General features: G+C 40.4%; 1 protein-coding gene across 1 annotated transcript in view; it reads right to left on the bottom strand.

The window, feature by feature from the left end:
- LOC127413197 (Kv channel-interacting protein 1-like) overlaps positions 1-8,590 on the bottom strand; it is a 62,307-nt gene extending 53,717 nt beyond the window's left edge. The window contains exon 1 of the mRNA XM_051650077.1: positions 8,158-8,590. Coding sequence (XP_051506037.1) covers positions 8,158-8,245 — 88 coding nt within the window. The 5' untranslated portion in view covers positions 8,246-8,590. The remainder of the gene's footprint in view (positions 1-8,157) is intronic.
- Between the last annotated feature and the right edge of the window lie 2,749 nt (positions 8,591-11,339).

An 11,339-nucleotide genomic window follows, 5' to 3' on the forward strand; every position in this document is an offset into this window, starting at 1 on the left:
TACACGTGTGTGTGTGTGTGTGTGTGTGTGTGTGTGTGTGTGTGTGTGTGTGTGTGTGTGTACATTTATACTACATTTTGGTCCCCATAAGGATAGTAAAACCTGAGATCACCTACCTTGTGGGGCCCAGCTAGCGGTCCCCATGAGAGAAATAGCTTATTAAACATACTAAACGATGTTTTTTGAAAATGTAAAAAGGTTTCTGTGAGGGTTAGGTTTAGGGGTGGGTTTAGGGTTAGGGGATAGAAATTATCGTTAGATCTGTATAAAACCATAAAATGCATGGAAGTCTATGGAGAGTCCCCACAATGATATTAAAACAAGTTTGTGTGTGTGTGTGTGTGTGTGTGTATAGTTGCACCCTTCCCCCGTCCTGGCATAACACTAAAAAATCTGCTCATGTTAACAATAACACAATGGCTAAATAACACAAAAAGATGGACAGAGGTGTCTTACAGAGATATTCTAAATTATTTGTGTTGTCTCTTGGAGATTCATGAGCACAGAAGAATATCAGTACATCCACAGCATGAATATCTTGTGTATTTATGAATTACGTAAGTAATCTTGTTTTAAAATCTCCCCCCTCTGCTTTCCAGTTGTTATGACATCCCCTGAACACTTTAAAATACTCATGATAGCTTTTAACAACTCTATAACCTGTAAATCCACTTCGCTAGCTAATTACACTATGTCATCAACACCGTAGATATCTATATAGAACCGCTAGAACGGAAGTTCAGAGACAAAATGTTCAAGATGGCTGCGCACTAGTTTCTCTGTCGCATAAGGTGAGATTGCTAAGGTGGATTTCCATTTGTATGTCAGGTACAATCATTGGAATTAACAAAATAAAAAATAAATGGTCATACATTTTTGTTTATAAACATCTAAAAAAGACATAAACGGGAATTTAAACCCTTTCAACATTCAGACAACACTGAGTCTCGTGAAACAGTAGAAATGACCATTAGAGGGAGACGTTTCCCCGTAGACACTAAACCTTCCTGAATAAAATAAAATAAAATAAAAATATTTATCTAAAGCGAATAAATAAGCAGTGCGAAATCTTTACTTTGATTTGACGGTTCTTTTCCTAACACAACAAATGTAACTAGCAAAACGCGGTTTTAAATGCAGGCGGGGCGGGGCGGTGGGAAGCTGTCCATAATTGGTCAAGTTTTTTTATTTTGTTTTTTTGTGCAAAAACATAAAAGTCAAGTTTGTTTTTTGTTTGAGAACATGGATAGCATTTTTTATGTGTTTTTAAATAAGGAGTTTGTTAAGTGCCACCACAAGAGAAAAACAAATACACATGCAAACACTGACCTTAAAAAATGTATACATTATGTCTCTCAAAATTGGACATTCTCAAATGATCACGTTAAATCTAAAATTAAGTTCGAGTAATGCAGTATTGTGATAGCTATATGCATGCAGTAGATGTCAGTATAAACTAGAAATATTCCTCTTGTGCAGTCTGACCAGCCTCATGCCGCATTCACATGCAGCCAAAGTGACTTTCAGCTGTGAGTGTAAAGGAAAGATAATAATTTAAGTCATGTTTGATTCCAGACTGTCCCACTGACTGCTAGGAATGTTTGAACATGTTTAAACCAGACCAATGCTCTTCAAAACCTGCTCATATGCATTTTATGACACATCAAATGCACATTAAACCGTGAAAAAGTAATCCCATGCATCAAAGAGGTTGAAAATGAAAATAAAAATTGCCAGAAGTGAATTATTTTCTTTTTTGCAGTGAGGTTTACAGTGTTTCTATTAAAGGAATGGCTGCACCTGCAGCAGGTGAAGATGATGAGAGTTTCTTCACGCTGGAGAGAAGGAACGTGTGGGATCGAGGAACATTCAAACCAGCAGGAGAACAGAATCAAACGACAGAGCCGGGAAAGGTAAAGGAACAGGTTTAGTGTCTTTTCATCTTACCAATAGGTTGAGGTTTTAAAAGCATGTTTCAAAGGATTTCACGTTATTAAAACTCACTAAAAGTACCATGGTGTTACCATGTTTTTAGAACATGTTTTTTATAATAGTATGGTATTCTTTGAACTACCGTGGAGTACCACGTATATACCATAGAGATAATCTACGTTGCAATAAAGTAATAATGTCTGGCCGTATATAGTTCCTAACATACAGTATGGAATATAGGCAACATGGTTCTTTACAGTGCTTCAAAGAATTACATGGACACTTCATTTCAATGGTCATTAAAACCTTATGTTATTAAAGGGATAGTTCACCCAAAAATGAAAATTCTCTCATCATTTACTCACCCTTATGCCATCCCAGATGTGTATGACTTTCTTTCTTCTGCTGAACACAAACAAAGATTTTTAGAAGAATATTGCAGCTCTGTAGGTGCATACAAGAGGATTTTGATATTCCTAGAATATCAAAATCCACAAAAGGAGGTAGATCCTTTTCCTCTTTGGCTCCTAAACTGTGGAATAGTCTCTCTAACACTGTTCGAGATGCAGACACATTCACTCAGTTTAAGTCTAGACTAAAGACTCATCTATTTAACCAGGCACACATCTAATTTATCCATCAACTCACAATTAGGCTGCTTTATTTAGGTTTGCCAGAAAGAGAAACATTTATCACGATCTATAACTCTGCAAAAAATTGAATGGCATCTACGCTAATATTATTCTATTTGTTTCCCTGTCTCAACTTCGGGATTCATATCCGGCCAGATCCACCTCCGTTCCTGCTTGGTGTCGGACTCCACTGGCACGTGTCTCTGAGTGATGACGACTAAATGCAGCGGGTGCCAGCCAGACATCGCTTCAGTCTATTACGGTGGACTTCAGGGGATGAACTGATGCCAACTCCAACCATAAGACATGGGATACTTCATATGCCATTGCCTGAACCTTGGAGTTAGGATGGACCCCACCGAAATGACCTGCTGGTTGAACTGCGATGCACCTCACTGATCTCTGCCTGCATCACCTTGGTCTATTGATGGACTACACTCTTAAAATGGAATACATAGACTATCAATTAATTGCCAACAAAAGCCTTCATCAGCCATCTAACAAGGACAATTGCATCTATATGAACTTCTGCAGTTAATCCAGGATGAACTTCAAAGACATTAGTCATTAATCTTAGTTCATACAAAATCTTTGTTTATACACTGGCCCTTAACAATTACTTAGTTTACTAATCTTAAACCATGACCTGCACAGCACATAAATAACTAATATTGCCATTATATTCATGATATACATCATGATGGTGCCGCGGATGGCCGCCTCGGTGTGGAGCGCTTCTATTGTTTTGTTGTTTTTGTTTGTCCTGTGTTTAGTAATCTTTTTCCAGTCAGTTTTACCAGAGGCGAACTGCTGACCATTTGACAGCATATACCAGTCAATCTTTTCCCGGATTTTGAATATTCAGACATTTTGTTTGACATTTTAGTCGGAGGCGCGGCTGTGTGGTTTAAACACGCTATGAGACACAGGCGAGGGAGACGAGCAGGTGCGCTGGTCAAGCTCCATTGGCGGGGCTTTCGAACAACGCTGCCGAGCATTCATCTTGCGAATCTCTGCTCTCTCCCTAACAAAACGGACGAACTACATCTCCTCACCCGCACAAACAAGGACTTTTCAACCTCTGCTGCCTTGTGCTTCACAGAAACCTGTCTGAGTGAAGCCATTCCGGACAGTGCGTTACATCTGCCGGGCTTTCAGCTGTTCAGAGCGGATCGCATCACGGAGTTAACGGGGAAAACGAGAGGTGGTGGAACATGCTTTTACATCAATGAAAGTTGGTGTACAGATGTAATAACGTTAAAGAAGATGTGTTGTCCTAATTTGGAAGCGCTCTTTATTAACTGTAAGCCTTTCTACTCGCCGCAGGAGTTTTCCTCATTTATTCTGGTGAGTGTGTATATCACGCCAAACACGTGTTTGAATGCAGCGCTGCAACAGCTGGCTGATCAAATCACAGACACAGAACAACACTACCCGGACTCAGTTATTATTATTCTTGGGGATTTTAACAAAGCAAACCTCACATGTGAACTGCCCAAATACAAACAGCACATTACATGCCCCACCAGAGACAGAAATATACTGGATCACTGCTACACAACAATAAAGGATGCATATCGCTCTGTCCCTAGAGCAGCTTTGGGACTCTCTGATCACTGTCTGGTTCATCTTCTTCCAACCTACAGACAGAAATTAAAATCTGCTAAGCCTGTAGTAAGGACTGTAAAGAGATGGACAAATGAGGCAGAGCTGAAACTACAAGCCTGCTTTGACTGCAGTGATTGGAGTGTTTTTGAGGCTGCAGCCACAGACCTGGACAAGCTCACAGATACTGTTACATCATATATCAGTTTCTGTGAGGATATGTGCATTCCTACTAGGATTTATTTAACATTTAACAACGACAAACCATGGTTTACATTGGAACTCAGGCAGCTTCGTCAGGCCAAAGAGGATGCTTACAGAGTTGGGAATAAAGTCTTGTACAATCAGGCCAGGAACACACTGAATAAGGGAATCAGAGTGGCTAAAAGAAGATACTCTGAGAAGCTGAAAAACAAGTTTTCAGCTAACAACTCTGCATCAGTGTGGAGTGGCATGAAACAACTTACGAATTACAGGACTCCTACCCCCAACCCTGTAGGGAACCAACAACTGGCTGACGACCTGAATGTGTTCTACTGCAGATTTGAAAGACCCAACCTCACACCCCACACCCACTCTGACCTTCACTTCACACAAACACCAACACCTCCTGCAACCCCCCTCCTCCCCCTCCTGCTACTCAACCTGCACTTAAGATCTTTGAAGATGATGTGAGCCACGTCTTTCGAAAACAATGGATAAGGAAAGCACAAGGCCCAGATGGCGTTTCACCTGCATGTCTTAGATCCTGTGCTAACCAGCTGGCCCCCATCTTCACACAAATCTTCAATAGATCAGTGTGAAGTCCCATGCTGCTTCAAACATTCCACTATCATCCCCATCCCAAAGAAACCAAAAATCACAGGACTTAATGACTACAGACCTGTCGCCCTGACATCTGTGGTCATGAAGTCATTTGAGAGACTGGTGTTGGCCCACCTGAAGGACATCACTGGACCCTTTCTAGATCCACTTCAATTTGCTTATCGACCAAACAGGTCTGTGGATGATGCAGTCAACATGGGATTGTATCATATCCTGCAACATCTGGATAGACCAGGGACATATGCAAGGATCCATTTTGTGGACTTCAATTCAGCTTTCAAAACCATCATCCCAGCTATTCTCTGGACTATATTACACCAACTCTCTGTTCCAACATCTATCTGTCAGTGGATTACCAGCTTTCTGACAGACAGGCAGCAGCTTGTGGGACAGGGGAAATTTACTTCCAGCACCTGTACAATCAGCACTGGTGCCCCCCAAGGATGTGTGCTCTCCTCACTACTCTTCTCCCTCTACACCAATGACTGCTTCGCCAAGGACCCCTCTGTCAAGCTCCTGAAGTTTGCAGAGGACACCACTGTCATCGGCCTCATCCGAGATGACGATGAGTCTGCATACAGAAGGGAGGTTGAACAGCTCGCTGTCTGGTGCAGTCAAAACAACCTGGAGCTGAACATGCTCAAAACAGTGGAGATGATAGTGGACTTTAGGAGGAACACCCCAACACTGTCGCCCCTTACCATTCTAAACAGCACTGTGGCAGCAGTGGAGTCATTCAGGTTCCTGGGCACTACCATCTCACAGGACCTGAAGTGGGAGACCCACATTGACTCCATTGCGAAAAAGGCCCAGCAGAGGTTGTACTTCCTTTGCCAGTTGAGGAAGTTCAACCTGCCACAGGTGCTGCTGAAACGGTTCTCCTCAGCAGTCATTGAGTCTGTCCTCTGCACTTCAATAACTGTCTGGTTTGGTTCAGCTACGAAATCAGACATCAGAAGACTACAAAGGACAGTTCGGACTGCTGAGAGGATTATTGCTGCCCCCTGCCCGCCCTTCAAGAACTATACACTTCCAGAGTGAGGAAAAAGGCTGGAAAAATCACACTGGAACCCACTCACCCTGCCCATTACCTTTTGGAACTGTTGCCTTCTGGCCGATGCTTCAGAGCTCTGAGCACCGGAACCGTCAGGCACTGGAACAGTTTTTGCCCCCAGGCTATCCATCTCATGAACAGATAAAACTGCCCTTTGAGCAATAATTAATGTGCAATACACAGCTTAGTCTTTTTATATTATTCAACACATCCTACCTCTTCTGCCATTACATTCCCTTGCACTGTACATAACTGATTTGTATTTAGATTTGCACTACGTATGTGTATGTATGTATATGTATGTATATATATTCATATATGTGTATATAAACAATGTGTGTTGTGAAAAGCGCTATACAAATAAAAATGACTTGACTTGATATGCATGAAGTATGTGAATCGCCAAAAACAAAAGAAGTTGAGATTTATAGTAAAAAAGGACTTTAACATTGATCAGTGTCTCACACACACCTATCATATCACCTGTGAAGACATGGAATTAACCACTGGAGTCGTATAGGTTACTTTTATGCTACCTTTATGTGCTTTTTGGAGCTTCAAAGTTCTGGCCACCATTCACTTGGATTATATGGACCTACAGAGCTGAGATAATATTCTAAAAATCTTCGTTTGTGTTCAACAGAAGAAAGAAAGTCACACACTTCTGGGATGACATGAGGGTGAGTAAATGATGAAATAATTTTTGGGTACACTATCCCTTTAAGCAAATAGAGAGTTTTCCTGGCTGTGGCCTTTGTCATGGTAAATCTATTTGAATATGTCTGGTCACTATAAATATAGGACACACACACACACACAATCAGAGAGAGAGAGAGCTGTCAGTCTGTTGGCTGGGTCTGGATGATATTTGGCCCTGCCAGAATATCTCCTGAGGTTAGAGCACTATTTGCAATGCAAATAAAACTTTAACACTTTCGACACCAGGAAGTGGAAACACACCACAGCCACACATATGCTGTTAAATACATTGGCATATTGCATTATGGTTCCCCGTGGGGATCTCTGTGTAACATCTGTATCGGAGAAAATCACATTACTGGAGAGTCATAGAGCGCAAGTGTGTGTTTGTACGTTTAATGCAGCACTTATGGCCTGCAGTCACACAATTAAATACACTCTACATAATATAGAATGTCAACGGTACAAAATGGGAATTGCTCGGTCAATGTATTTGTGTGTCTGTGAATGCACATCTTTATATGGCTGCACATCTCTTTTTGATGCAGTTATCATCGCCAGCAGGTTTACAGCAACATAAAGATTGTGCGCAGAAGAAGCATTAGCAAAGGGAATGATTTTCACATGCATGTGTATTTATACTTAGATCATTTGTTCTTTTACAGTAAGTTCTTTGTGCTTGTTATGCATTAAGTTGTATGAAAGCTTTATAATGTTTGATGCTTTTTGGTCTGAAGTTCCAACTTTTTAATCTATGATGTGTCTGCATGTATCTTTTGTATTTAAGTTTCTACTCAGATTAGCTTTTTGTGTTTTCCTTTTTTTCTGATTTACACATGGCAGTCAAATCAGATGATAAATCAAAGCAATAAAGTTATTACACATAAACACACTGTTCAAATGTGTGATCCCTCCAATAGATCTTTGCTCACACATACTGTAAAGCATACAACACCCGTACTTTATTTTCTCCCATGTGACTCAGCTACACACACGTTGGGGAGTCTGGGGCTAGTTGTCACAAGAGATATATCTCAGTAACTGTAAGGTTTTGATAAAAAACAAATGCAAGTACACTTGGGGCATGTTGTCACAAAAGGTTTAAATAGACTTAATCGTTCTTCCTGAGCAATATCAGTGAAAACATTCAATAGCTTTTTTTTATAGGTATGTGCCTATACTGAAATTGGCTATTCTATGAAATATTGTATACGCTCTAGAGTGACAACTAGCCCCAATCTTTCCTATTGTAGGCTAGTCTTCACTGTGTTTCCAAACATCATGCATAAAATATGCAAAATAACAGAAGTTGCATTACTGTTACTGCCATACTTTAATACTACCAAACACTAAACATACTTTAATGAATGCAGATCTTTCATTTAAACTATTTATTTAAGACTTTCATACCTTTAATGAGAGTTCCGGTTACTAGTTTGCTTACAGACAGAGCAAACTTCACTAACCCGTGTTTGCAACGTCTGGCACAGCCCGACATCCTCAAAATCAGCAGAGATTGATTTGGGGTCAGAGGTCAGGACTCAGTTAGAGCTATTTACTGTAAGTCTAAAGTGAGGTCAAGAAAAGATCAGACAGTCAAACATGGAGTAAAACAGGTCCATTAGCAAGAAGAACCACATAAATCCAAACAGATTCGACTGAAAAGTGGTTGAAGAAATTTGTTTGACAATCTTAACGTTCTCTCCTATAGTCAGTAATCCTTCACCTCATCTCTCTTTTCTTTCTCCAGAAATATCGGTCTCTATCAGATGCATAGAGAAAACTACACTGAATGAATCTACAATCAACAGGAACCAATCAGTGAAGTCCAACATTCAGAAAACATGAACTTCCTGTCCTGTTTTCCCTGAAGAAAAAAGTGAAAAGGGACAGGAAAAAATAATGAATAATTGAAGAATGTCAGAGAAGTGCTGATGAAGAATACAGCAAGCGAACTGACGCCACAGCCTCAATTCATCCGATTTTATTCCCACAGTCAGCCTCTCTCTCTCTCTCTCTCTCTCTCTCTCTCTCTCTCTCTCTCTCTCTCTCTTTGCCGCAGAGCTCTGTTCCACATTCAGCACTGTTGTGTGGACAGTTCTGTACACTGCATCCTCTCTCTTTATATATACTGTATGTGCTCACTCTCTCACACACACCTATCTTTCCCATACTCTCTCGCTCTTTTTCTTTCTTTAAGAGCATTTCACTGGCATGACAACTATAGTTATACACTATGAAAATATGTGCGTCATGTGGTAACATCTATATTAATTGTTATCAAATAAATAATTAATTATGTCTTCAACCTGACTTCATTAGGTTAAACCAACAAAATAAATTTGTTGTGACCCTTAACAATAAGGGTGTATTCATTAACATTAGTTAACATGAACTAACAATAATTTAATAGCACTTATTAATCTTGGTTAAAGGAATATTCCGGGTTAAAAAAATTATCTCATTTAACAGCATTTGTGGCATAATGTTGATTACCACAAAAATACATTTCGACCCTCCTTTTCTGTAAAAAAAAAAAAAAAAAAAAGCAAAAATAGAGGTTACAATGAGGCACTTACAATAAAAGTGAATGGAGCCAATTTTTGGAGGGTTTAAAGGCAGAAATAATTGTATAAAAGCACGTAAATTAATTCTTCTGTTAAAACCTTTGTATTATTTGAGCTGTAAAGTTGTTTAAATCATCATTTTAGGGTTTTAGAGTTTTCAGTGTTAAGTTATCATGGCAACCAATTTATAAAATTGTATATAACTTTACACAGAAAAGGTTATTAAGTGATTTTATAACACTAAAATCATGTAAACACACACACTGAAGATGTGAAGATGTTGTGCTGTCCTAATTTAGAAGCGCTCTTCATCAACTGTAAACCTTTCTACTCGCCGCGGGAGTTTTCCTCATTTATTCTGGTGAGTGTTTATATTCCTCCAAAAGCGCTGCAACAGCTGGCTGATCATACCACAGACACGGAGCACCAACACCCAGACTCTCTTATCATTACTCTGGGAGATTTTAATAAAGCTAACCTCACCCGTGAACTGCCAAAATACAAACAACACAACAGATGCCCCACCAGAGACAGAAATATATTGGACAACTGCTACATCACTGTAAAGGATACATATCTCTCTATACCTCAAGCAGATTTGGGACTCTCTGATCACTATCTGGTTCATCACAAGCAGAAACTAAAATCAGCTAAGCCTGTAGTAAGGACTGTAAAGGATGGACCAGTGAAGCAGAGCTGGAACTATAAGCCTGCTTTGACTGCACTGATTGGAGTGTTTTTGAAGCTGCAGCCACAGATCTGGATGAGCTCACAGATACTGTGACATCATATATCAGTTTCTGTGAGGATATGTGCATTCCTACTAGGACTTATTTAACATTCAACAACGATAAACCATGGTTTACAGGAAAACTCAGACAGCTTCGTCATGCCAAAGAGGATGCTTACAGAAGTGGGGATAAAATATTGTATAACCAGGCCAAAAACACACTAAGGAAATCAGAGTGGCTGAAAGAAGCTACTCCGAAAGGCTGAAAACCCAGTTTTGCATCTGTGTGGAAAGGCCTGAAAAGCATCACCAAGTACAAGACACCACCACCTCGCTCTGTAGAGAATCAATAAACGGCTGATGACCTGAATGTGTTTTACTGCAAGTTTGAAAAGCTCAGTCTCACACCCCTCCCCAGCTCTGATCTTCACTTCACACACACACCAACACCTCTTGGAACCCCCTCCTCCCCACTCCTGCTACTCAACCTGCACATATGGTCTGTGAGGAGGAGGAGTGCCGGGTCTTCAAGAAACAGAAGACTAGGAAAGCTTCAGGCCCAGATGGTGTTTCACCTGCCTGTCTGAAAGTCTGTGCTGACCAGCTGGCCCCCATCTTCACACTGATCTTCAATAGATCACTGGAGCAGTGTGAAGTTCCCTGCTGCTTCAAACGCTCCACAATCATTCCGGTCCCCCCCGCCCCCCAAAAAAATAAAAAATAACAGGGCATAATGACTACAGACCTGTCGCTCTCATGTCTGTGGTCATGAAGTCATTTGAGAGACTGATTTTGGCCTACCTGAAGGACATCACTGGATCCCTGCTAGACCCCCTTCAGTTTGCACAGGTCTGTGGATGATGCTGTACACATGGGAGCTACAGAGCACTGAGTGCCAGGACATCCAGGTACAAGAACAGTTTTTACCCTCAAGCCATTTACCACATGAACAATTAAACTGCCTTCAGGACTCCCCCATAGTGCAATAATGTAAATAAGCATCTCATGTATATATGTAAATTCACATATTTACTTCAATAACTGTACATACCCCTACCTTGCACATACACCATTCTGTTATATGTCCTATAATTTGTATGTCTGTTACCTTGTTTTATATTCTGTGTCTCACTGTAATGTTCTGTGTGCACTTGTTTCTCATATCACCCAGAAAAATTCCTTGTGTACGTGAGAACACTTGGCAATAAACCTCATTCTGATTCTGATATTGTTTACATCTTGTGGCTGTACTTTTAAAACAGTGAGTATTTTAATGTTTACGGATTGGCCCCATT

This window comes from Myxocyprinus asiaticus, chromosome 22 (genome assembly GCF_019703515.2).
Source record: "Myxocyprinus asiaticus isolate MX2 ecotype Aquarium Trade chromosome 22, UBuf_Myxa_2, whole genome shotgun sequence".
Lineage (NCBI taxonomy): Eukaryota > Metazoa > Chordata > Actinopteri > Cypriniformes > Catostomidae > Myxocyprinus > Myxocyprinus asiaticus.